The sequence below is a fragment of the Chiloscyllium plagiosum genome, chromosome 22 (genome assembly GCF_004010195.1).
Source record: "Chiloscyllium plagiosum isolate BGI_BamShark_2017 chromosome 22, ASM401019v2, whole genome shotgun sequence".
NCBI classification, from domain to species: domain Eukaryota; kingdom Metazoa; phylum Chordata; class Chondrichthyes; order Orectolobiformes; family Hemiscylliidae; genus Chiloscyllium; species Chiloscyllium plagiosum.
In genome coordinates this window covers 921,429-948,958 of record NC_057731.1, presented here as the reverse complement: position 1 = coordinate 948,958, position 27,530 = coordinate 921,429, and the positions used below count along the sequence as shown (strand labels likewise).

Sequence of the window (27,530 nt, the reverse complement as noted above, 5' to 3'; positions counted from 1 at the left end):
TCCCGTAGAACATTTGTTCCCAATTTATACTCCACAGCTCCTGTCTAATAGCAGTATAATTTCCCCTCCCCCACTTAAATACCTTTCTATATTGTCTGCTTCTATCCCTCTCCATGGCTATGGTAAAGGTGTGGTAGTTGTGGTCACTGTCACTGAAATGCTCTCCCTCCGAGGGATCTGACACCTGGCCTGGCTTGTTGCCTAGCGCCAAATTCAATATGGCCTCCTCCCTAGTTGGCCTATCATTATATTAAGTCAGGAATCCTCCCTGGACACACCTGACAAAATCAACGCCGTCCAGACCATCTGCACTCAGGAGGTTCCAATCAATATTGGGGAAGTTGGAGTCACCCATAACAACAACTCTGCTACATCTGCACCTTTCCAAGATCTGCTGTCCAATCTATTCTTCCGTCTCTCTGCTGCTATTGGGGTGTCTATAGAAAACACCCAATAAAGTGACTGTTACTGACTTCCACCCATACTGACTCAGTAGACAAATCCTCCTCAACAACAACCTCCTTTTCTGCAGCTGTAATGCACTTTCTAACAATGCTACTCCCCTCCTCTTTTACCCCCCTCCCTGTTCTTTTAAAAGATCTAAATCCTGGAACATTTATCAACCATTCCTGGCCCTGTGAAATCCATGTTTCCATTATTGCCACAACATCGTAGTTCCAAGTACTGATCCATGCTCTAAGTTCATCTCTCTTATTCTTGACACTCCTTGCATCGAAACAGACACACTTTAACCCATCCTTTTTCCCTATCAACTGTGTATCCTTCCTGACAGACTCTCTGCATTCTATTTAGAGTCACCGATTTCTGCCTGTTCAACAACTACCCTCTCCTCTGATCTGTAGCTCTGGTTCCCATCCACCTGCCAAACTAGTTTAAACCCTCCCGAAGTGCTGCAGCAAATCTCCCGCCCAGGACATTGGTGCCCCTCCAGTTTAAGTGCAACCCATCCTCCACACTTATTCTGTGTGATTTTTGCTTGTTTATTTCATTGTTTCATCTGCGCAGACGACAAGCAACATGAATTTGACTGGGACAACACTACCATTATAGGGCAAGCGAAACAAAGAACAGCCAGGGAATTCCTAGAAGCTTGGCACTCATCCACAAACTCCATCAACAAACACATCGACCTGGACCCAATATACCGGCCACTACAGCGGACAGCTGAAACTGACAACCGGAAGCGGCAGGGACAGGCCACTATAAATGCCGGAGGAAACACCACATAAGCGCTTCACAGGAGGCTCCCAAGCACTGAGGATGTCACCTAGACAGGGGACGAAACGTTTGCAACAAATACTTCCAGCTCGGCGAACAGAACCACAGCAATACCTTCATTTCTTCATTATATCCAGACCACTCTTCTCAGCATTGCATCATGAAATCGTTTATTTAATGTTTGCTTGGTCTCCACTCTATCACAGACCTCCTCCTTTCTTCTTCTCACAGACCTCCTTTTCTTCTTCCTGCTCTCTCCCCTCACTTACCCTGGCTCAAAACTCTGAAATGAAGTTACAAGTAGGATAAAATGAAGGTGAAGCAGTGGAGGGAATATATTTGTACTTCCAGAAGGCGTTTCAATAGGTAGCACATGTTAAGCTACCTTAAGATGAATCAGACAACAGCTGGAATACTATGAAATGTTTTGAGCACCTTATCGAAGGAAAGTTGAGTGGCAGTGTGAAGTTTGCACATTTTCCCCGTGTCTGTGTGGGTTTCCTTCAATTACTCTGGTTTCCTCCCACAGTCCAAAGAGGTAATTTTCCTCCTAGACTCCATTTTGCCACCCTCTTCACATTATTCCTTGATTACTCAAGGTATCAACAATCTATCACAGCCTTGAAAGTACCATTAAAGATTGAGTATTAAGGAAAGCAAAATACTGTGGATCTAAGTCCCTTTCAGCAAAACCATTCTAATTTTATACTCCATTTCCTTTGAAATAAACCGCAACATTCCATTGCCTTTTCTAATAACTGCTAAACTTGGATACTAGCTTTTTATGATTCTTGGATGAGGACTCCCAAATCCCTGTGTTTTATGGCTTTCTAAAATTGTTCTCCATCTAAATAATATTCAGCTCTTCTATTCCAACTGCCAAAGTTAATAATCTCATATTTTTCCATGTTATATCCCATCCCCCAAATTTTTGCCCATTGATTGTGTCTATCTGATTCTGTGTCATCCTCACCACTTACCTTCCCACCTATTTTTGACTCATCCACAAACGTGATGATAGTACATTCACTTTCCTCATCATTGCGATATATTCTAAAGACCTATGGCCCCAGCACTGATTTCTGTGGTACTCCTCTAGCTACAGTTTGCCAACCTGAAAATGGCCCAATTCTCTGTCTTCTATTGGTTAGTCAATCCTCTATCCATGCTGTTGCAATACCCCCAATACCATGAAAGTTTCTCAGTTAGTTCTCAACTGCTGAGCAGTGTGTCATCTTTTGCCTAACAAACCTCTCCCTTGCCCTGATTTAAACAGGAAATCCCTCAGGGTTCAGGGAACAGTCAAATGTTATATCCTACTAACATTGTGAGAGCAGAGACCCCATCATTTCAAATTTTTATAAATTCAACAAAAAATTCTTCATGCCCTGTGCCCCCTCTTACATTATTTATATACGAGGCACCATCTTTGGCTCATGTGTTTTGCACTGCACTGACACCTTAGTGAACTAAGTGGCTGAATAGCTATGGACGAGGTGCATTTTATCATTTGTTGAAAGGAACAATTTGCTCAACGTTTTTTTTGGCTGGAATTATTTCCCACCTTTGTAAATAACCTGTGTCTTGTTTTTGTGGTTGGTGTGTGTGTCTGCTCCAAATTCCATTCCCACCCCAGCCCGAGGCTGCTGAGGTCATGGTTTAAGAGATTCTTGGCTGTGATCCGCTCTGTCATTTGTTTCTTAATTTGTGGAATCACAGCTGAAGAAACAAGCAATTCCCTGAGAAACAAGGAGACATCGGTGACAGGATGAGGAATAGGATGATGTCAGAGTGTTGCTTAGAATGTCTTGTGTGGAATTTTCGAGTTTCTTGATACAATGAGCCCTCGTTCCCACTGGTGCTGGAACTGTGCAGCCTGTGTGGGAAAGTCCAGGAAGAGGGGAAATTGTCTGCAATCCTCCGTTCTTATTGAACAATGTGACAGGATAGGAAGGAAAGTGGCTGTCTGATGACATTGTGTAAGCATGCGGTTGAAGGTGTAGACTCAAATATAGAACAAAGAGAAAGAACAAAAAAAAACTGACAGCCCAGGAACAGGCCCTTCGGCCCTCTAATCCTGAGCCAATCCAAATGTACTGTCTAAATCTGGCGCCCAATTCCTAAGCATCTGTATTCCTTTGTTCCCCACCTACTCATGCATTTATCTAGACACACCCTAAATGAATCTACCGTGCCTGCCTCTACCACCTCTGATGGCAACGTGTTCCAAACGCCCACCACCCTCTGTGTGAAGTACTTGCCACGTGTATCCCCCTTAAACTTTCCACTCTCACCTTGAAAGCGTGACCTCTTGTTATTGAATCCTTCACCCTGGGAAAAAGCTTGTCTCTATCCACCCTGTCTATACCCTTCATGATTTTGTAAACCTCAATCAGGTTCCCCCTCAATCTCCTTTTTTCTAATGAAAATAAACCTAAGCTACTCAACCTTTCTTCATAGCCAGCACCTTCCATACCAGACAATATCCTCGTACCCTCTCTGCACCCTCTCCAAAGCATTCACAACCTTTTGGTAATGTGGCGACCAGAACTGTATACAGTATTCTAAATGTGGCCGAACCAATGTCTTGTACAATTTTGACATGACTTGCCAGCTCATATACTCAATACTCCGTCCAATGAAGGCAAGCATACTATATGCCTTCTGGACCACTCTATCCACCTGTGCAACAACCTTCAGGGTACAATGGACCTGCACTCTCAGATCTCTCGACCCATCAACTTTTCCCAAGGCCCTTCCGTTCATTGTATAATTCGCTCTAGAATTAGTCTTGTTGAAATGCATCATCTCACATTTGTCTGGATTGAAATCTATCTGCCACTTTCCTGCCAACTCTCCAGTCTATCTATATCCTCCTGTATTCTCTGACAGTCCCTTATGCTTTCTGCTACTCCACCAATCCTCATGTCATCTGTAAACTTGCTGATCACATCAACAGTGCCCTCTTCCAGATCATTTATGTATATCACAAACAACAGTGGCCCTAACACTAATCCCTGTGGAACACCACTGGTCACCTTTCTCCATTTCAAGAAACTCCCTTCAACTACTACTCTCTGTCTCCTGTTGTTTAACCAGTTCTTTATCCAAGTAGCTAGAACACCGTGCATAGCATATGACTTTACTTTCTCCATTAGTCTACCATGGGGAACCTTATCAAACACCTTACTAAAATCCATGTATATGACATCAATAGCCCTTCCTTCATCTATCAACTTGGTCATTTCCTCGAAGAACTCTATTAGGTTGGTAAGGCACAATTTCCTCCGCACAGTGGGGTTCCACAGGGGTCAGTGTCGGGGCCACTGTTGTTTGTAATATACATAAATGATCTGGAAGAGGGCATGTTGCCTATCACTGATAAGCCCATTCTTTTCTAAATATAAATAGATCCCATTCCTCAGTACCCTGTCCAGCAACATTCCCACCACCAACGTCAGGCTCACTGGTCTGTAGTTACCCGGAATATCCCTACTGCCCTTCTTGTATAGGGGATAACATGAGCAACATTCCAGTCCTCCGGCACCTCACTTGTATTTAAGGATTCCACAAAGATATCTGTCAGGGCCCCAGCTATTTCCTCTCTCACCTCCCTCAGCAACCTGGGATAGATCCCATCTGGTCCTAGGGATTTGTCCACCTTAATAACCTCTAGCCTACCCAACACACCTTCCCTACTTATGTCAACGTGATCCAGACTAATCAAACTTCTGTCCCTAATCTCAAGATTCATTATGTTCCTGTCCTCAGTGAACACTGATGCAAAGTAATCATTCAGAATCTCACCCATTCTCTCAGGTTCGACACACAGCCTTTCTTCATTATCCTTTAGTGGACCAATCCTTTCTCTAGTTACCCGCTTGCCTCTTATATAAGAATAAAATGCTTTGGGATTCTCCTTAATTCTGCTTGCTAAAACTATTTCATGACCCCTTTTAGCCTGCTTGATTCCTCGTTTAACACTTGCCCTTCTCTTCCGATATTCCTCCAGGGCCCGTTCTGTTCTTAGCTGCCTAGTCCTTATGTACACTTCCCTTTTCCTCTTGGCTAGTGGTACAATTTCTCCTGTCATCCACAGTTCACGAACCTTGCCCTTCCTCTCCTTTGCCTTCAACGGGATATGCTTAGCCTGCACTATCTATAACCTATCTTTGAAGACCTCCCACATCTCAAATGTGAACTTCCCTTCAAATAGCTGTGTCCATTTCTGAGCTCCTGTCTAATTTTGATATAATTGGCCTTGGCCCAGTTTAGTACGCTTCCCTTTGGACCACTCTCTTCTTTATCTACAAGTATTCTAAAGCTTACAGAATTGTGGTCACTGTTCCCAAAGAAATCCTCCACCACAACTTCTACCATCTGTCCTGGCTCGTTCCCCAGTACCAGGTCAACTATGCCCCTTCCCTCGTTGGACTATTGACATACTGCTCTAGGAAACTCTCCTAGACGCTTCTTACAAATTCTGCCCCATCCAGACCTCTGACGCTAAGTGTATCCCAATCAATGTTGGGAAAATTAAAATCTCCCATCGCCACTACCCTATTGCCTCTACATCTTTCCATAATCTGTTTATCTATTTGCTCTTCTACCTCACGTTCACTGTTGGGAGGCCTGTAATACAGCCCCAACAATGTAACTGCACCCTTCTTATTTCTCAGCTCCACCCATAATGCCTCACTAGCCAAGACCTCCGTAGCATCCTCCTTTAGCACAGCCGTGTTATCGTCCCTGACCAGCAATGCAACTCCACCCCCCCTTTTACTTCCCTCCCTGTCCTGTCTAAAGAGTCTATATCCAGGAACATTTAGTTGCCAATCATCATGCCCTTCCTTCAACCAAGTCTCTGTGATTGCAATAATGTCATACTCCCAAGCACCAATCCAAGCCCATCTGCTATGTTCATCTGCCTTACACACTGTACTCCTTGCATTAGATGCATTTCAGGCCACCAGTTTTTTTGCGCTCATCTGCTCCCTGCCTACTCTTCCCTTTATTAATGCTATCTTCATAATTCTAAAGTCTCCAGGATCCACCTCGCTGCCTACTTGTTTTCTCTTCTGGTCCCCAGTCCCCTGCCACATCAGTTTAAAACTTCCCCAATAGCAGTAGCAAAAACTCCCCCAAGGACATTGGTTCCGGTCTGGTTCACATGTAGACCGTCCCTTTTGTAATAGTCCCACCTTCCCCAGAACTGATCCCAATGTCCAATAAATCTGAACCCCTCCCTCCTACACCATCTCTCGAGCCACGTGTTCATCCTGCCTATTTTTTCATTTCTACGCTGGCTAGCACGTGGCACTGGTAGTAATCCCGAAATCGCGATCTTTGAGGTCCTCCTCTTTAACCTCTCTCTTAGCTCCCTAAATTCTTCTTTCAGGGCCTCATCTCATTTTCTACTTATATCGTTGATGCCTATATGCACAAAGACAACTGGCTGTTCACCCTCCCCTTTTAGAATGCTCTGCAATCAATAGGTGACATCCCTGACCCGAGCACCTGGGAGGTAACATACCATCCGGGAGTCCCGTTTTCAGCCACAGAACTGCCTATCTACTCCCCTCACAGTAGAATCCCCTATGACTATGGTCCTACGAGACTTTTTCCTGCCCTTTTGAACGGCAGTGCCTGCCATGGTGCCATGATCTTGACAACTGCTGCCCTCCCCCTGGTGAGCCATCTCCCCCAACAGTATCCAAAACGGTATACCTGTTTTGGAGGGAGATGACCGCAGGGGACACCGACACTGCCTTCCTACTCTTTTTCTGTCTTTTGGTCACCCATTCACTGTCTCCCTCAGTAATTCTAACCTATGGTGTGACCAGTTCACTAAACGTGCTATCCACGACCTCCTCAGCATCATGGATGCTCCACAGTGAGTCCATCCGCAGCTCCAGAGTCATCATGCAGCTGGACACACTTCTTGCAAGTGTAAGAGTCAGGGACATCAGACACGTTCCTAAGCTCCCACATCATGCAAGAGGCACATGCCACGGGTCTGAGTTCCCCTGCCATTGTAAGCTTAGCTTTATATGAACTAAAACCAAACAATGCACTTAAATATATGAAAAAGAAAGATAAGAAAAAAATAAAAGCCTTACCTTACAGAATCTTTTTCTTCCGGTTAGAGGAGGGGTGGGGGGAGGCGAGAGGGAGATACTACATGTGTAGTATCGTGGGTTTAACCATTGTCCAATATAAATTAAGCCCTTACCTTCCCAGCAGCCCTCACTTGACCTCACCTTCTCTCCTCACCGCTCTGTCAAAATGGAGGCCCAACTCCTGAGGTAAGTCCCTTTTTAAGCGGGAAAACTTACCTTTCCTGGCAGCCCTCGCTTCAACTTACCTTCTCTCCTCGCTGCTCTGGCAAAATGGAGCCTGAGAGTTTAATTACTATTATATTATTGAGCTGTGCAGGCTCTTCAATCCACTCTCTATCTTTATCTAGAGTGCAGGCTTGTTGTAATGACGGATGTAATGATCAAAAGAAATGTTGGGCAATAAACCTGGCAGTGTTTCTCTGACCCCAGGGCTCGCAACACTGTTTCTCATAGTAATTGACTGAGATCAACAAATTTGACAAAGTTAATTGATCAAACCTCACCCAGCTCTGCTGTGTGTCCCAGTCTCTCTCATCACACACACAATCACACACACACACATACACAAACACACAGTTTAAAAATTTATATTACCCCTCTTCAATTAACAACAAAGTGACAAAGCTCCTTTGAATGTCTAACTACATTTATATTGCAAGAAGAGTTTGGAGATGTGAGCATTGTTGGGTGGGTCAGCATTTATTGCCTGTCCTCAGTTGCCCTGAAGAAAGTGGTGTGGAGCTGTCGTCTTGAACCACTGCAGTCCATGTATTAAAGGATTCAATGCTTGCAGGTAGGGATGATTAGATTAGATTAGATTAGATTAGATTACAGTGTGGAAACAGGCCCTTCGGCCCAACAAGTCCACACAGACCCGCCGAAGCGCAACCCACCCATACCCTTACATTTACCCCTTACCTAACACTACGGGCAATTTAGCATGGCCAATTCACCTGACCTGCACATCTTTGGACTGTGAGAGGAAACCGGAGCACCCGGAGGAAACCCACGCAGACACGGGGAGAACGAGCAAACTCCACACAGTCAGTCGCCTGAGGCGGGAATTGAACCCGGGTCTCAGGCGCTGTGAGGCAGCAGTGCTAACCACTGTGCCACCGTGCCGCCCACAAACTGTAGAACTGATGTAGAACCTGCAGTCATAGGGTCACTCCCAGAGACACAGGATCAGTGTCACTCTCACAGACACATGGTCAGTGTCACTCCTACAAACACAGGGTTAGTATCACTCCCAGTCACATTATATATGTCACTCCCACAGTCACAAGATCAGTGCCACTTCCACAGTCATACTATCAGTGCCACACCCACAGGCATATTAGTCTCAATCCATCAGACAAAGCTCAGTGTCACTCCCACAGACACAGAGTCAGTGTCACTCCCACAGCAACACTGTCGGTGTCACTCCCGCAGATACATTGTCAATGTCACACCCACAGAAACACAGTCACTGTCTGTCACTCACACAGACACACTGTCACTGTTATACCTACAGTCACACAGTCTGTGTCACTCCCACAGACACAAAGTCAGTGTCACTCCCACAGACACATTGTTGTCAGTACTATTCCCACAGAAACAGAGTTAGTGTATCAGTTTGGCCTGAAGGGTATTAAGAAATGTTCTCCAGTGCTGATTGTGACTTGTTAATGGTGTTCCATTGTGTTTTATAATAAAGACCATGAACTCTGCTTCCAGGTAAACCAGGAGAAGGTGGGTGATCGGGGCTCAGGTCTGGGCTACCTGGAGCACATCTGCCAGCTCATCGAGACCATAGGCCAATTGCAGGACCAGAACAAGCAGTTGCAGAAGCAAGCATTGATCACAGAGAGAGCCCTCAAAGTGAACAGGATGAAGGAGGTAAGAGGCTCCATCTGTTGTACAAAGTCTATGTACATGTAAAAGCACTGGGTGAGCCTTGCTCTGGTGGAGGTCCAGCCTTGTGAGTAAGCCCAGTGTCCAGAAGGCTCAAGCTGGGGAACAGGAGCTATGGTGAGCAGTTAGTTTTCAGATGTCTGGCTAAGAGAAGTGTCAGAGGTGTGGGCACATCAAGAGCTGCAGATAACCAGGATGTCTAAGGTCTCATCACTGCTCATGAAAATGGGACATGTGACCTCTCTTCCCCTGGCCCCAGGTCCTGGAACCACTTTGTGACAATGGCAACTAACCAAGTGGCAGTGCCCAGGGCTAATGTCCCATTCAGTACAGTTCCCCATGAGCTGCAAATCCAATTGGAGGCCTACACAGCAATAGTGCCAGAAGGAGCACTGGTCATTTCTGAGATTGCAGCTGAGACCATAGGGAAATGCCAAAGCACAGACACAGCCTCCATCCCTTCGGAGAGAGTGCAGTGGGTTTGGGGAAACCAAGTAAACAAACTTTCTATATCAGTCTGAGAACGAATTGGGGTTTGGAGGGGATCATCTTGGTGGATGCTGATACGAAGGATGTCCAAAAGGAGAACCATTCCCACCCCCTCATCATCTCCCTGCTGCCCCACTCACTGTGCCAGGGGACCATTGAAACACTAGGAGGTTTACTCAGAGGTGCCCACTGACAAAATGCCTGTGATAGTGGGAGAAGGTCCTTTCTAGATACTGGCTGACTTGGACTCCTGGTGGGTGTGACAGCTGCCACCTCACCCAGTACTGGTGATGGAACGTCCCATCTAGTGAGTGGCATCCCACTCAACCTTTCCCACACAGATTTTACCTGCTATCCCATTTCCCAGATTGTCACCAAAGAACTGCTAAAATTCAGTTCATTGAACTCAGCCACTTGTGTATACCTCCTAGGAACTGGGTTAAAGCACTGGGATAGCCAATTAGAGAAAAGTTAATGCTGTTTCTTCAGCTATATGTTAAAGGACAGGTGAGGGACTGGGTCATTTTGGATTTAGTGTCGTGTCATTAGAAATAACTCATTTACCTCATTGTAAAGAAGTGTTTGAAATAATGACCATAATTTCATATTAGGTTTCAATGTGATATACTTTGAAACTAGGGTGTTAAATCTGAGCAAAATAAACTATGAGGATATAAGAAGCAAGTTGGCTATGGTGATTTGGGAAAAACTGGAAAGATTTTATAGAGGCAGCAGCTAGTATAGAAAGAAGGGGTTGAACAGCTGGTTTGAGTTGCAGAGTAGCACCAACAGATTCAAATCCTGTATTGGCTGAAGTCACCATGAAGGCCCTGCCTTCAACTTCTTCCTCACCTGAGCTGTAGTGATGCTCAGTTTAAACCACCCCCAATCGTCTCACGCTCTCTTTCTCTAATGGGAGGGCAGCCCTGTCGTTCTCTGGGACTACAGCGACTTTATCTTTCACCTTTACCTCATATTTAAAGAAATACTACTCAGTCTGCAATAGACATTCATTCCCTCAAGGCACAAACACCCAAAGGGATTAGCCATGACCAACAGAAGAAATTAAATATTGTAGTAGATGTCAGGAAAAGGGGCAAATCTGGGATTGGCAGCAAAATAGAACCCAGCAAAGGAGGCAATTTATAAGGAAAGTGAAAAAATGATGTGAATGTGAGTATGAAACTTAAACACAGACTGTAAAAGCCTTCTTTAGGTGTGTGCAAAGTGAAAGATTAGCTCGGACAAATGTGGGTTCATTACAGGTGGAGACAGAATGCATGGTGCAGGACAGGGAAATGGCAGAAAAAAATGAACAATCAATTTGTGTCTCTCTTCACAAAACATGATCTAGACCATCTCCCAGAAGTCTTAGGCAATCAAATGGCTTGTGAAATTGAGGGACTAAAAGAAGTTCATGAAGAGTTCTTGAAAAGTTAATTGTTTTAAAGGTTGATAAATCCCCTGTACTAGATGAGCTTTATTCCAGTTTGACATCAGTAGTGGAGAAATTCTAAAATCCATTATAAAACACTAGGCACTTGGAAATTGATAATGGAAAATAATTTCCTTTGTGATTGACAAACATGCTGGAGTTTTTGAAGACATAACTCAGGGTATTGGTGAATGGATGTAGTGTATTTGGAATTTCAGAAGGCTTTTGATTAGGTCCCACACAGCAGGTTAGTAAATATTGATATAGCGCATGGGGTTGCTGGAGGGTTTTTATAAAATGGATTGGTTAATAGACAGAAAGCAAAGAGTAGGAATAAACAGATCGATCTCAGAATGGCTGACTGTTACAAGTGGGTTACCGTGAGGATCACTGCTGAGGCTGTAGCTGTGCACAGTCAATATAAATAATTTGGATAGTGGGATCAATTGTAATATTTCTATATTTGCTGATTACACCAAACTGGTGGGAATGCAATTTGTCAGTAGGATGCAAGGAGACTACAAGAGAATAAGTGAATGTGCTGGAATATGGGTGCTGGAATATAGTGTGAATAAGCTCGAAGTTATTCACTTTAGTAGAATAAAACAGAAAGGCAAAGTAATTCTTAAATATTCAGAGATTGGGAAGTGTGGGTGTCCTTGTTCATGAGTCATTAAAAAGTATCTGGGAGGTGGAACACTTCACCCTGGCTTGGAAATACATCGCTGTTCCTTCACTGTCACCAGATCAAAATTCTGGAATTTGTTCCCTAATAGCATTGTGGGTGTCCTAACAACCCAGAGATTGAGCTGTTCAAGAGGGCACCTTCCTCAGGGCAATTAGAGAGGGACAATAAATGTGCCCACATTTCAAGGACAAATGGAAAAACAATCAGGTAGCAAGGGCAAACTAACTGTATTTGGTCTTCATCAGAAGGGGATGTGATACAGGAGTAAAGATGTCTTGTTGAAGTTGTATAGAGCCACATTTAGACCTCTCCTAGACTACTCTACAATTTTGGTCTCTTTATCTAAGGAAGGACAAGTTAGGTGAATTGGCCATGCTAAATTGCCCCTAGTGTTCAGGAATTCAGGTTAGGTGCATTAGTTAGGGGTAAATGTAGGGTCGGGGAATGGATCTGGGTGGGTTACTCTTCAGAGGGTCAGTGTGGACTTGTTGGGCCAAATGGCCTGTTTCCACACTGTAGGGATTCTACAAATGGAGGTTTACCAGATTACCTTAAATGTATTCCCCCGCCCAGTCATTGATCTCACCACCAAGGAGAACTGCTTCTTTCTGTCTACCCTATCTATGCCCCTCATAACTTTATACATCTCAATCATGTCCCCTCTCAATTTCCTCTGTTTTAGAGAAAACAACCCCAATCTGTCCAATCTCTCTTCATTAACTGAAACTCTCCAGGTCAGTCAACATCCTGGTAAGTCTCCTTGCACTCTCTCCAGTGCTAACACAGCCCTCCTTTGAAGGGACTGTGATAGTAAGGATCTGTGAGTGAGGGTCTGTGGGAATAAGGGGATCACTGAATATAGAAATCACAAATGTTTGAGAGGTATTGGGAGGTTGGACGATTGAAGCAGGCAGTGTTGGTTGACCTCAGGAAGTTACTCAGCCCTGTGTAACTGTACATCCAGGCTGATCCAGACATCCCTCGGATGTAAACTGTGAGATTAACTGAGCTTGAGGGGAGCACAGAACAACTGCCCTGTAACCAAATCTAATGACAGTCTGTTTTAAAGGGGAGTAAATGACAGGGATCCACGGAGACAGAGGACAGATGAAAAACGGCTGAGATAAAGTCTGTCCTGTTAACACTGAGAGCAGTAACAGCTTTGTGCAATGAACATTGTCTGATGGAGAAAGGTTCACACTCCCTCTTCACCACTACCCCATGGGGTAGAGACAACATAAGGATCTCTTCTCTCTGGGGCAACCTCTCTCTCTCACTCACTTTTTACATATGTGTGAGTTTTTCTCTCTTTCTCTCAATCTGTATCTTTCTGTCTCACATGTGTGTATGTGTATGTGTCTCACTGAACAATTGCTCTTTCAATCTGCATGAACAATAGGGTTTTGTTTCATTCTGCCAATCTTCTTGACTATCTCTTTTCTTTCTCAAAATGTGTCTATGTTTATCTGTATGTGTATGTGGGTCTGATCATGTGTGCCTGAATATGTGCATGCGTGTTTGTACATCTGCCTGATTGTTCAGGAGAATGGGTTGAAATACATTTCATTCATGATCGAATGGTGGAGCAGAATGGCCTGATTCTGTTCCTATATCATATGGTCTTATGGATTGTGTGTGCATGTGTGTGTGTCAGCCCAATTCTGAATGTGTATGTCTATGTATCTGCTTGATTGTATGCTTGTCTGTATGTCTGCCTAAATTGTGTGCACGTGCATCTGTACGACTGCCTGATTGTGTGTATATTTAAGTCTGCCTTTTTGGGCGGATGGGTGTGTGTGTGTGTGAGTGTGCACACGTGTGTTATCTGATGCATTTGGAGCATATGGTTTTTCTGCTGAATGGTGTTCCACTGGTTTTTAAAGCTGAGAACTTGCAGGAAAACAGGATATCCGTTTGGAGGCTGGTTGTTGCAGAATATGCAGCTGCTAACATACAACACTGCTCTCCCAACTGCCTTTCGGCCTGTGTTAGATTCCCTTCACCATCAAAGTGCTGATCAGCAGGACATCGAGGTGCACTTCCAACTCAGAAACATTTAAAAATCGAATGACAGCTTATCACTCCCTCACTCAGTTGCTCCCTGATTCCCTAACTCCAAGAGTTCATTCCCTTGCTCCTTCATTCCCTCAGTTCCTCGTGATCTTCATTTCTCACTCCTTCAGTCTCTCAACTCAGTTCTTCAGTCACAGAATTATTGAATCATACAGTACAGAAGAGACCTTATGTCCTATTATGTCTGTACCACTAAAACATTTAGTCCTTCACTCCCTCACTATTCCTCTGATTCTCAGCCTCAAACAAGGATTGGGGAAGTGGGAGAAGAGGAGAGAGAGGGGAGGTGGCAGGGGGAGAGAAAGGGAATAGGAGTGTTGGGAGTAGGAGTGAGTTGGAGAGAAGGCAGTGGGAGGGGTGGGAGAGAAAGAGGAGTGGGAGGGAAATATGGGAGGTGGAATGGGGAAGTGGGGACAAGTGGGGAGTTTGGGAGGGTTGAGGAAGTGGGTGTTCAGAGCTTGAGTTATAGGGAGGACTGAAGGAAGAGAAGGGAGACGGAGGGGGAGTGTCGGTCAGTGCCCTATCCTTTAAAGTCCTTCACAATGACTCTCTAACAATAAACCTTTCCTTTTTCCCCATCCAGGAGTTTTTCCTGAATCACTGCTCATGTGGAGCTGTTGGAATCTATCAGAGTCTGGCAAACCTCCCTGATCTCCAGATAGGATCTTGCAGCAGCTCTCCAAGCCATGGGATCTCCTTCAAGGGGGAGAACACAGCTCAGATCACAGGGAGGACGGAGAACAACAGTCAACAAGGTCTGTCACTGACTTCAGCTCCTGGTCCAGCACCAACTACACTCAGTTTACATAGAACCTAGAACATAGAGCATTACAGTGCAGTACAGGCCCTTTGGCCCTCAATGTTGCGCCGACCTGTGGAACCAATCTGAAGCCTCTCTATTATACACTATTCCATTTTCATCCATATGTTTATCCAATGACTATCTAAATGCCCTTAAAGTTGGCATGTCTACTACCATTGCAGACAGTGCGTCCCATGCCCCTACTACTCTCTAAGTAAAGAAACTACCTCTGACATCTGTCCTATATCTATCACCCCCTCAATATAAAGCTATGTCCCCTCATGCTAGCCATCATAATCCGAGGAAAAAGGCCCTCACTGTCCAACCTGTTTGACCCTCTGATTATCTTATATGTCTCAATTAAGTCACCTCTCAACCTTCTCTCGAACGCAAACAGCCTCAGGTCCCCCAGCCTTTCCTCATAAGGCCTTCCCTCCATACCAGGCAACATCCTAGTAAGTCTCCTCTGCACCCTTTCCAAAGCTTCCAAATCCTTCCTACAATGCGGTGATCAGAATTGTATGCAATACTCCAAGTGCGGCAGCACCAGAGTTTTGTACAGCTGCAGCATGACCTCCTGACTCTGAAACCCAATCCCTCTACCAATAAAAACTAACACACTATATGCCTTCTTAACAACCCTATTAACCTGGGTGGCAACTTTCAGAGATCTATGTACATGGACACTGAGATCTCTCTGCTCATCTACACTACCAAAAGTCTTACCATTAGCCCAGTACTCTATTCCTGTTACTCCTTCCAAAGTGAATCGTCTCACACTTTTCCGCATTAAACTCCATTTGCCACCTCTCAGCCCAGCTCTGCAACTTTATGGGCGGCACGGTGGCACAGTGGTTAGCACTGCTGCCTCACAGCACCAGAGACCTGGGTTCAATTCCCGCCTCAGGCGACTGACTGTGTGGAGTTTGCACGTTCTCCTCGTGTCTGCGTGGGTTTCCTCTGGGTGCTTCGGTTTCCTCCCACAGTCCAAAGATGTGCAGGTCAGGTGAATTGGCCATAATAAATTGTCCGTAGTGTTAGGTAAGGTGTAAATGTAGGGGTATGGGTGGGTTGCGCTTCGGCGGGTCAGTATGGACTTGTTGGGCCGAAGGGCCTGTTTCCACACTGTAATGTAATCCAGTCTTATCTATGTCCCTCTGTAACCTGCAACATCCTTCAGCAATTATCCACAACTCCACTAACCTTATTGTCATCCACAAATTTACCAACCCATCCTTCTACACCCTCACCTAGGTCATTTATAAAAATGACAAACAGTAGTGGCTCCAAAACAGATCCTTGTGGCACACCATTAGTAACTGAACTCCAGGATGAACATTTCTGATTAACCATCACCATCTGTCTTCTTTCAGCTAGCCAATTTCTAATCCAAACAGCTAAGTCACCTTCAGTCACATGCCTCTGTATTTTGTGCAATAGCCTATCGTGGGGAACCTTATCAAATGCCTTACTGAAATCTATATCAACTGCTTCACCGTCATCCACCTGTTTGGTCACCGTCTCAAAGAACTCAATAAGGTTTGTGAGGCAAGACCTACTCTTCACAAAACCATGTTGACTATCCCTAATCAACTTATTCCTCTCTAGATGATTATAAATCATATCTCTTATATCTTTTTCTAACACTTCACCCACAATTGAAGTGAGTGGTATGCCTACAAACATACCACTCAGGTTAATCTCTGAACATGGGATCTCGCAACTACAGGAGTTAGTGAGTGAATGATGATTGAGAGAGTGAGTAAGAGATGAGTGGGAGTGAGAGGTGAATAAGTGAGGGGTGAGAAAGTGAGGGGTGAGAGCATGAGGGAAGAATTCAGTGAGTGAGGAGTGAAAGTGAGTGAGGGGTGAGTGAGTGAGGGTTCAGTTAATGTGGAATGCAATTGAATGAGGGGCTCAGTGAGTGAAGGCTCAGTTAGTGGGGGGTGATTGAGTGAGGGGCTCAGTGACTGTGGGGCTCAGTGAGTGAAGGCCTAGTCAGTGAGGGATACAAATGTCTGAGGGGTGAGTGAGTGAGGGCTCTGTGAATGAACAGTTTAGGCTATTGTGGAGCAGTGTTCTCTGCTTTGTACATTGCTGATACTCGTTGAGCAGTGAGTGAGTGAATCAGGGTATGCTGCTGAATGCAAGCTGTACTCAACCATTATTGGAGCTTTGAACCTGTCTGCTTTACATTAAATAGGGTTAAGGTAATTGTGTGAACAAAGCCCCCATCAGTGTTTGGGAGCTGTTAAATGTAGTACTTCCACAGTTGTTTGGAGTCCCTTACCCATAGATCTCAGCTGGATTGGGGTGGGCTGCTGTGTCCTGGTTAAAGTATGTGACAACAGTGAGCTCGCTATGATGGAAGCAATTGGGTCACACCTGCTAAATAAAGGTGCCTCTGTTACAGCTGAGGATACACAGCCAAACGGCAGAGAACAGAGCAGAAAGTACATGTGCAGAAAAATGTTAAGTCAGCAAGACCTGGTGCTTGGCCATGAAGAACTGAGTGAGCTCAACTCTCACTGCCAGGACCACCAAGATGTGAGTAACTTCAATTGTTAACATCACACTTTGAAGGGCAGTCAGATCATTTTTAAAAACATTGGCAACTGATTTGAGAAAATGTTATGAGAAAGTGCACTGATTCCACTTGGTGTTTTAGAGTGGAGTGACATTTTTGAAAATAGAAGATTCTGAAACTCTCCTTGGTTCAACATTACACCCGTGACCTTGCTGCTGGCAGTGGAAAGTGTCCTGCTTTTGTGCTTCCTGTCTCCTGTAGATGCCTTTGATCTTCCATTTGCTGATTTTTCCTGTACTCACCCCAGTGTTGACTCTCAGCAATATCCACAGGGACCTTTTGGAACTGTCCGTGCATCCTGTTTTGTGGCCAATTTCCCTGTTAATTTGTTAAAGCTGATGTTTTGAAGTTCAGTTCAGTCATTTAGCATGGTGCCTCTGTCAGGAAATCCTGAGCAGGGACACAGACTGAGACTACAGAGACCACAGCAGGTTGCAGATACTCCATGGGGTGCAGTGGTCTTTTCTTGGTCCCTGCTCTTTTTTTGGTCTAAGGAAGCTTTCTTTTTATTCTATCATGGCACATGAGCATTCTTGTTTACTGCCCATCCCTAGTTGTCCCTGAGAAGGTGGTAGTGAGCTGCCTTCTTGAACACTGCAGTCCATGTGCTGTAGGTAAATCCACAATGCTATTAGGGAGGGAATTCCAGGATTTTAAACCAGTGACAATGAAGGAATGGTGATAAATTTCCAAATGATGAGTTGACTTGGAGGGGAACTTTCAGGTAGTGGTATTCCCATATATCTGCTGCGCTTGTCCTTCTAAATGGAAGTGGTCATGGGTTTGGAAGATGCTGTCTAAGGATATTTGGTGAATTTCTGAAGTGCATTTTATAGATAGTACACACTGCTGCTACTGTGCTTCAGTGATGGATGCTTGTGAATATGGTGCCAGTCAAGTGGGCTGTTGTATCCTGTTTGGTGTCAAGCTTCTTGTGTTTTGTCGGAGCTGCACCCATCCAGGCAAGTGCCTCACACTCTGACTTGTGGAACTTGGCTACAAGAGAGAATATTAAAGTGAGCATACAGATCAGCGACCAAGTTATGGAAATTGTTGCTGAGTTATGTAGACCATCAAAGTGCAAAGACAATGCCAACTCACTCTTCACTAATACTGCAGTGTAAGAAGCTGTGGCTATTTCATAAGTGAAGAATGGATGCAGTTCCTCTGGTTAGTGGAGACTGGCCAGCACATTCCCATTTAACAGAGCTGAGCTTTGAATTGATCCATACTTTATTCCTCAACCACAGACTTAATCCTGACAAGTGACTGACACTAAACCAGACTGTTTACGCCTTTTATGTCATATTCCCACCAACAAAACAGCACTCGAATGCAATGTTTTCCCAGCCAGTCCATAGCCCTTATTCATGGTTTTGTAACCATTCCATTCAAATGCTGGTCACCCATATCTTGCTCATCATAACCTGAGGTCATCCAAAACTTTGATGTCTGTATCTTAACCCACTGCAAAGCTCTGTGCCCACTCTCCCTCTCTCTCTCTCTCACACGCACACACACACACAATTGTAACATTCTCATTCTTGTTTTCAAATCTCTCCAAGGCCTGGCCCCTCCATCTCTCTGGAATCTCCTCCAGTCCCACAACCCTCTAAGAGTTCTGCATTCCTGTAATTCTATCTGCTGGTGTACCTTCATTTGCCTGACCTGCTGGATTCCCTCCCTACCCGCCTTGCCTTGTGTCCTCACCTTCCCCCTCAAAACCTATTTCTTTGACAAAAGCGTTTGGTCACCTTTCCAAAAAGCTCCTCCTGTGGCTCAGCTTTAATTTTTACTTGTTGATGCTGCTGTGAAGCACCTTGGGATGTTTCATTGCAATCAAAATGCTATGTGAATGTAGGCTGTTGCTGTTCTTAAAGCCTCTTAAAGGAAGCAGCAAGCAATATTTGGCCTCAGCACCACTGTGACCTTCACTTCTCCATCCCTGCCAGAACCTCTACAGGGCAAGATTAGAATGGGGCAGGTTTGGTAGTGATGCTTCCACAGTGGAATAACCAGCTGTAAATTCGTTACACCGCAGAGAGTCCACTCAGCCCACTTTGCGGTATCGACTGTGTGGAAGTGTTACTCAACTAGCCTCACTCTGCCTTCCTTTCCCTGTTACTCTACAAATCTCTCCTCTTTGGCTGATTATTCAATTGCCTTTCCAACGCCTCAATTGGCTCAGCCTCGATGAGTTGCATTTCAATCTAAACTGGTGACTGCTAAATAGAACTTTTTGCTCATGTCATCATTGTTACTTTTGCCAATTACCTTAAATCCCCACCTCCTTCATTCGCAATCCCTTCCCAAGTGGAAACAGTTTCTCCTGATCGACTCTGTCTGGAACCCTCCTGGTTTTAAAAACCTTACTCAATCTCTCTTCAACCTTCTGTGCAAGAACAACAGTCTTTCCATATGATTGAAATTCCTCACCCTGGAGGCATTCTTGTAAGTCCCTTAAACCCTCTTTCTGTTACTCTTACTGAAATGCCTATAACTGGATACAAAATATTCCGAGGCTGAATCATTGCCCACTGTCTGGAACACTGGAGACCACACCTACATCCAGAGATGTGAATTAGGACCCCTTGGAGATCCTAGCTTCCTCCCTCCCCGGGAACTACCCAGGGAGTTTGAACTTGTTACATGGAATTTCCTGGCTCTCGGAGAACCTGCAAGGCAGAATCCGAGTCTTCAGGAAGGTCCTTGGTACTTATCTCAATTGTTACTTAGGAAGTCTCAGGCAGAGAAAATCTTGTCTAGCTCCAGGATAAACATACAACTGACCCTTTAATTCCCTCTTGACCTTTCACCAGTTCCCCGATTACCCCCCAACCTGACCTGACTAGACCCCATCACCCAAGCCTGCCAATTGCCCAAACCTCTGATCTGATAACTCCTACAATCTGACTCTCTCCTCCATCTGATTACCTCAACCTTCAAACTCCCACTGAAACTCCAATGTTCTTGGACTGTCTGTGTGCCATCACAACCCTCCGGTTGCACCCCTCTGCCCACAACATTCCGGCTGCCCCATCTTACCCCATCGACCCTCCAACTGCCTTAATGACACAATCCCAACCTGACAATTCCTTCTGATCTGACCACCTACCCTATACCCCTTTACACACCTACCTCCATCCCATCTCATTCACTTAACCATACTATCTCCCTGAGCTCACTTGCCTAACCCACCCTGGCATTATTCATGATAGTTTGTGGAAAGAAACCAATCATTATCACAGTTGGAGTTCAATTTGATTCATAGCTTAAAAAGGTTATTAGACATGACTTTAACACGAGGTAATGAATGCAAATGTTTTAAAAGGGATGAAGTACTCAAGCAGTTTTAAATGTACTGAATGGACTTTTATCAATGGATGTGTTTTTATTTTATTACAATGAACTCTGTAATTGGTATTTAGAACTCTATTTTATCCGAGAGTGGTCTATCTATGAGTCTGAAGTCCACCTATGGGCCAATTAGCATGCAGAATTTTAGGGCAAAGGTGAGCAACAGGAGGCCAAGGTTAGCATGTGTTGACACTTAGCATATGGGGGACATTGGGTTTGCCAAGGAAGCGATCATGAGCTGGCCTAGAGACTCCAAACGCATCATAGGGGTGACCTCATGGATAGGCATGAGATAGAGTGAACGCCCTAGGTGAGGGCCTGATGTTTGACAAATGCAACCAGAATGGGGTCCCTTACTTTAGCTGGCACCCAGTCTGGCCTACCCCCAGAATGAAACCAGTAGAGCTCTTGTTTGGACGCGGGCAAACCAGGCTGGGAAATGTCCTGACTCGAGCTACCCACCTTGATGGTGAAAATGCAGCTTATTAACTCAGTTTCTCTCTCCACAGACACTGCTTGACCCATTGAGCTCCTTCACCTTCTGTTTGTCTTTCAACTTCACCTGGAACATTGCCCAATCTTTTCCGTTGTGCATTTCAGGCGGAAGGCCAATCCAGTGGGAAGATCAAGCTCCTGCTTCGTGATTCCAAGTTAAAAACTCGCCCAGTCAGAGATTCATTTACCATGTTAAAGCAGTCCTGCCCTCAGCTTTATAGGTAACTATTGGCTCTTGCCCTGCATTATGCCTAATGCATGTATTTTTCTCCTACACTGACATCTTTTGCAGGTCTGCACCACATGCACAAGCTGAGGGGATTGAGCTTTGCTCTGTCTTTTTCTCTAGAATTGGTGGGGGAGGGGGGTGGTTGTAGTATACATGTTCAGTGATATCAGTGGGTGGGGAGAGAGAGTACCATGTGTCTCCAGGCAGTGTTAGGAGATGCACTCAAGTGTTGGGGTCAGGGCAGGGAGAAAGGGAAATGATCAATGCACTGTGTATGAAGTGGGATGGTAAAGAGATAGATTTGTGTCTGTCATGAAAGTTTCTATAGTTCTCTAAGCACATAGACATATTTCTGACTCCTCCCTCTCTGCATATCACTGTTTATTAAATCTCCCTACAGTGTGGAAACGGCCCTTCAGGTCAACAAGCCCACACCGACCCTCCAAAGAGCAACCCACCCAGACCCGTTTCCCTCTGACTAATGCACCTAACACTATGGACAATTTAGCATGGCCAATTCACCTGACCTGCACATCTTTGGACTGTGGGAGGAAACCGGAGCACCCGGAGGAAACTCACGCAGATATGGGGAGAACGTGCAAACTCCACACAGACAGTCACCCAAAGCTGGAATCAGACCTGGGTCCCTGGCGCTGTGAGGCAGCAGTGCTAACCGCTGAGCCACCGTGCTGCCCTGCTGGGTGGGGAATTGCCCAACTTTACATTCCGGTGTAAAAAGAAAGGTGTTGTATACCTGTGATCTCCATGGTTGACCACACCAAGGGTGACATCCTACCATCTGATCAGGCCTCCCACAGCGGACACCAGAAATGCTCCAGGGAATCTTTGCGTTCAGTTTCAGACTTTAGGATGTGACACAGGGGCACAGGACAGGCAGAGTGATGGTTCAAGGTGGAGAACAGACAGAGAGATGAATTAACAGTGTGATGTTCCAAGCATGCTGAACAGGCAGATTGATGGTTCTGCTGGCAGAGAATAAGCAGCCATGGTTTCACGGGCACAGAACAGGCAGAGCAACAAGTAAGTAACAAGCAAAGAGATTATCCAACATTCACAGACAGACCAGTAGTGGTTCTAGCCCACACTTGCCAATGCCTGAGCTAAACAGCATATCTGGGTCATGCAGGTGGTTCAGAACTACAGAAAGATCATTGTTAATTAATCTGTTTCAATCTTTAGGCCGGAAGATGGAAGAAGCAGTCCTCTGATAAAGGAGACAAATTCTGCCAGTGTGTGGGGCCTCAACAGGAACAGTGATTGGGAGTACACTCCCTGATTGTTTGGGCAAATTTAGTGAAGTGAGTCTCATCTTTCAGCTGCCATTAATATCACAGATTTTTAGAGTCAGTTACACCAGAGAGAGTCCATTATATCTATGCCAGCTCCCGACAGAGCTATCCAGTCAGCCCCACTCCCACATTGATTCCCTATAGCCCTGTGAGTTTCACTCACTCGCTGTTGGCAAAGGTTTTTCTCCACATTCCCCATCACCCCCAGTACCATTCCCCATGCCCCCAGCACCACCCGCTGCCCCCAGCACCATCCCTTCCTCCGATACCATTCCGGCACCACCCCCTGTCCCCAGCACCACCCCCTACCCCCAGCACATTCTCCACCACTCCCAGCACCATTCCCATGTCCCTTTTACAGTCTTCATCTATCAATAGCACTAATCCCCATTCCCACCAGATTCCTCATTGATACCCAGCACCATTCACTATGCCTCCCCCACACTGTAATATCTGTACCCTCTTGTCCTTGTGGCCTCAGCTGGAGGGGTGAGTTGTTCCTTGCTCATTCATAAGTATTCTCCAGAGATAAACACATCTGGTATGAATCTTGCCCTCTCCCAGTCCTGTTCTGCCCCTACACAGGAGCCCTGCTTCCAGTTCATTTTCTCCTCCGTTTCCCTCATGCATTTTCTGCCAAACCATCTTTCAACCACTGTCTGACTGAAGTATTGATCTCTCTCACTCTCCCTCATTCTCTTTCTTTCACTCTTGGGTATTATTCATTAATTTCCTCTCTTTTTTAGCCATTTCCAGCACTTCTTCATTAATCCTCAATACATGTGGTGTATATGCACACAGATCGTTCTCCTGTGCACAACCCAAATGCATTGAGCTCACACAACAGTTTCTTTGCCTATTGACCATATCTCCGAGCTGCGTAACATTATTGACAGAATGTGGCAGCTCAGCATTCTTTATCTAAGATTCAGGTTCAGTTTGTATGATGCTAACACAGCCTTGATTCGGACAAAGCTGAATATCTCCATTCTATTTAGTATCTCACAATTGTATCTCCCATTGCCTGTGGTCAGCTGCCCCCAAGGAATGGGAATCTTTTCAAAGACTGAGAAGCAGTCTTTTGACCAAAACAAGAACCATCTGAGCAGATTCCTTGACTACTTTCCCAGTTTTTGCCTTCATCCATAACACCCATGTTATTTTCCTGTCTGTGTATGAGGGGGAAGTTTATTGGGAGGTTAGAGTTTTTACTAGTAGAGTTATTTGATGATAATTAAATATCATTATTAGTGGTTATTTACCTATAGTTACAGCCTATTTATTTGTAGTAAATAGAAAATGTTAATAAAATGTTAAGTGAAGAAAGTCCTTAAAAGGACCGTCAATCTACAGGGAGTGCAATGGATGGGAGATATACAAGGGAATCGCAGTTTATGTAGTTAAATTATAAGTTGTCCACAGAAATTATGATGAAGAGCCACCAGACTTGAAACATTAACAGTGCTTTCTCTCCACAGATGCTGTCAGACCTGCTGAGTTATACCAGCAATTTCAGTTTCTTTGTTGAAAAGAAATATTCTTTGGTCAATCATGTATTTTTAGTCAATTGCTACAGAAAACATTTTAAAGGATTAAATCCTGCTGAGTCCTTCTTACAGCTAATAATCTCTTTTTTAAAGTCAACAGTTTTCACATAATCATAACACAGGGTAGATTTGAATTCAAGGTCCAGAATTACAGGGAATGTCTCTAAATTGAGTACATAAATCCAAACTAATACTATTTTATACATTAGCACTGAAAGTACATAAGGTAATGCAGTTGGGCAGGATAAACAAGGTAAGGAAATACATGATGAATAGTGGGACCCTGGGAAGCACCAAAAAATAGAAGGACCTTGATGTGCATGCCCACTGGTTACTTAAGGTATCAGGACAGGTGGATAAAGTGGTTAAGAAGGCACATGGGATATTTGCCTGCATTAGCCACAATATAGAATTTAAGGGCAGAGAGATTATGCTGGAAGTATTGTGTGCAATTCTGGAATCCACATTATAGAAGGGATGTGATTGCACTGGAGAGGGTGCAGAGGAGATTTACTTGGATGTTGGCAGAGCTAGACAGTTTCACCTTAAATTTATGTCCCCTTGTAACACTCTGTTGTACCCGGGGAAAAAGTTTCTGACTGTCTACTCTATCTATTCCTCTGATCATCTTATAAACCTCTATCAAGTCACCCCTCATCCTTCGCCATTCCAATGAGAAAAGGCCTAGCACTCTCAACCTATCCTCGTACGACCTATTCTCCATTCCAGGCAACATCCTGGTAAATCTCCGCTGCACCCTTTCCAAAGCTTCCACATCTTTCCTAAAGTGAGGCGACCAGAACTGCACACAGTACTCCAAATGTGGCCTAACCAAGGTCCTGTACAGCTGCAACATCACTTCACAACTCTTGAATTCAATCCCTCTGCTAATGAACGCTAATACACCATAGGCCTTCTTACAAGCTCTATCCACCTGAGTGGCAACTTTCAAAGATCTGTAGCCTTTGATGTTACCTTGAACTCAGTTCAGAAATCCCTCCACTCCTTTCTCCTTAGTCTAATATTACCCAAATCAACATTTCAGTAATTAAATTCCACCAGAATCATTATCCTATAGTTCTCTGTAATCTCCCTGTAAATCTGGGTTTCTATTTCTCTCACTATTTGGAGGTCTATAGAATGACTTCAGTAGTGCGATCATACATAGATTTCTTGCTTCTCAAATCTCAATAAATGGATTTTGGAATTACACTCTTTTTCTAGCTCCTCCCAAATCATTGCTGCCACACAACTTTCTTTCATCCTATTGCTATCTTTATTCTAAATATTCCACATCCTTGTGCATTGAGAATCCAGTCCTCACTATTTTAAGCCACATTTTCATTATTGCCAATTCATCAAAGTCCCTGAGAGAAATTTTATGCTTGTAACTCATCGTCCTTATTCATCAGACTATATGCATTTACATATAGGCAACCTGCCTTTGTAGTTTCCCTTGTTCTTATTCTTCATTTCTATTATAGAAATCAACCTGTTCAGAAATGTTATTACACACAGGTGAGACTTGAACAGGTGAGACTTGAACCTGGGCTTCCTGTAGATAGTTTCTAACCAATTTGTTCAGAGATGTTAATAAACACCTCCCGGACAGGTAGGATTTGAACACAGATTATTTGGCTCAGAGACAGGGACACTACTACTGCACCACAAAATCTCCCACCAGACTCTTTGTAATCTTTTGATAAACATTTAAATCAGATTAAGCCAAATTAGAAGAGAGCCAACCCTTTATAAAGTTAAATGTTTAGAGCAAATTTAAAACTAAATTGAAATACTTTTTTTGGATGGAAGTAATATATTCCACCCCTGTGGTGCCCATTGGTCACAAAGGGTCTGAAATTAGGTTTAGGATTAGGGTTAGGTCACCACACAGCACGCATCTGAGCACACCCTCATCTGAAAATAAACACAGAGGGAGGTTGTCAGGTTTAACAATTCCCTCCACTGCTCACTGTCTGTACATCGTTATGGCCTCCTTGGCCAGGCCCATGAGGAGATCCTCAGATCTTCCCTTTTTCCTATGCCCTGTGTGACCAAAGCTCAGAAACAAGTGTCTAAAGCACAAAGAATTTAAGAAGCAGACCCCTTAAAAAGTGAAATAGGAACTGCAACCTCATGTAATCTCTGTACCTGTGGAAGACAAACTCCTCAAGACTGCAGAAGCCTGGGAGCCTCTGAACCTTCCCCTGACTCTTTATTCTATTTTAAGTGAACCAGTTTGAATAGAATCAATCCAAATTAAAATGCAGTAGCTCATTAAATGGGAACTGTAACAAAGATCAAATCACAACTGAAACTTAGAAAGTTTAAATTAAAACTTGGTCATGGGGAGTGATGATAGCTGACTGTGCCCATTGGTTACAGTCCGGACAACTTTGTGCTCCCTTGCCAAGGACGCCCAGGTAGAGATGTAACCATGGAAGAAGGACAGGTAGCAAAAACAGAAGTTGCTGGTAAAGCTCAACAGGTCTGGCAGCATCTGTGGAGAGAACTCAGGATTAACTCAAATTCTGAGGAAGGGTCACCGGACCCCTCCAAAACATTAACTCTGATTTCTCTGCACAGATGCTGCCAGACCTGCTGAGCTTTTCCAGTAACTTTGGTTTTTGTTTCTGATTTCCAGCATCTGCAGTTCTTTTGCTTTTCATTAAGAAGTACAGGCAGCTTGGTTTAACAGTCCTCCTCACTCGACAGCCTGTAGTTGTTTGCACTGCTTTGGGCTGTATTCCTTAAGAATATGGTCAGATCAACGTGCTCCAATACAAAGCACTTGCTTCAGAAATCACCATGAAATTTTCCTGTACATCCTGCCTCTTCCTAATTTTCTGGACAGTCTCCCACCTCCCATCCTGAACAATCAGTACACAGGGTGTGGGCACCTGAACAAATGATCCAGGGAAAGTTGATCCACTGGCCACTCCACAAAGACTCCAGCTTCTCCAGAAGCTTGGAAATCCTGAGCACAAGCTGAACCAGCTGGGTACACACTCTGAAGCACAGGGGAGCCTCAAGACTATGATGCCAAGGCTCAGCCACAGTCCTCGAGGAGAAAGTGAAGACTGCAGATGCTGGAGATCAGAGCTGAAAATGTGTTGCTGGAAAAGCGCAGCAGGTCAGGCAGCATCCAAGGAGCAGGAGAATCGACGTTTCGGGCATGAGCCCTTCTTCAGGAATGAGGAAAGTGTGCCCAGCAGGCTAAGATAAAAGGTAGGGAGGAGGGACTTGGGGGAGGGGCGTTGAAAATGC

General features: G+C 44.6%; 1 protein-coding gene and 1 long non-coding RNA gene across 6 annotated transcripts in view; one reads left to right on the top strand and one right to left on the bottom strand.

Moving 5' to 3' along the window:
* Nucleotides 1–27,530, bottom strand: part of LOC122561004 — a 50,114-nt gene that overhangs the window by 14,558 nt on the left and 8,026 nt on the right. The window lies entirely within an intron of this gene.
* Nucleotides 1–27,530, top strand: part of si:ch211-250c4.3 (uncharacterized protein LOC100535981 homolog) — a 59,401-nt gene that overhangs the window by 30,126 nt on the left and 1,745 nt on the right. Inside the window, exons 3-7 of one of the 5 annotated variants that reach the window (XM_043712265.1) lie at nt 9,075–9,236; nt 14,520–14,691; nt 17,152–17,285; nt 21,283–21,398; nt 22,607–22,725. In XM_043712265.1, the coding sequence (XP_043568200.1) occupies nt 9,075–9,236; nt 14,520–14,691; nt 17,152–17,285; nt 21,283–21,398; nt 22,607–22,703 (681 nt within the window). In that variant the 3' untranslated portion in view covers nt 22,704–22,725. Of the gene's footprint in view, nt 1–9,074; nt 9,237–14,519; nt 14,692–17,151; nt 17,286–21,282; nt 21,399–22,606; nt 22,726–26,907; nt 27,279–27,530 lie in introns of those variants that run through there. The other 4 variants (XM_043712266.1, XR_006314877.1, XM_043712267.1 and 1 more) reach the window with 4 other exon arrangements.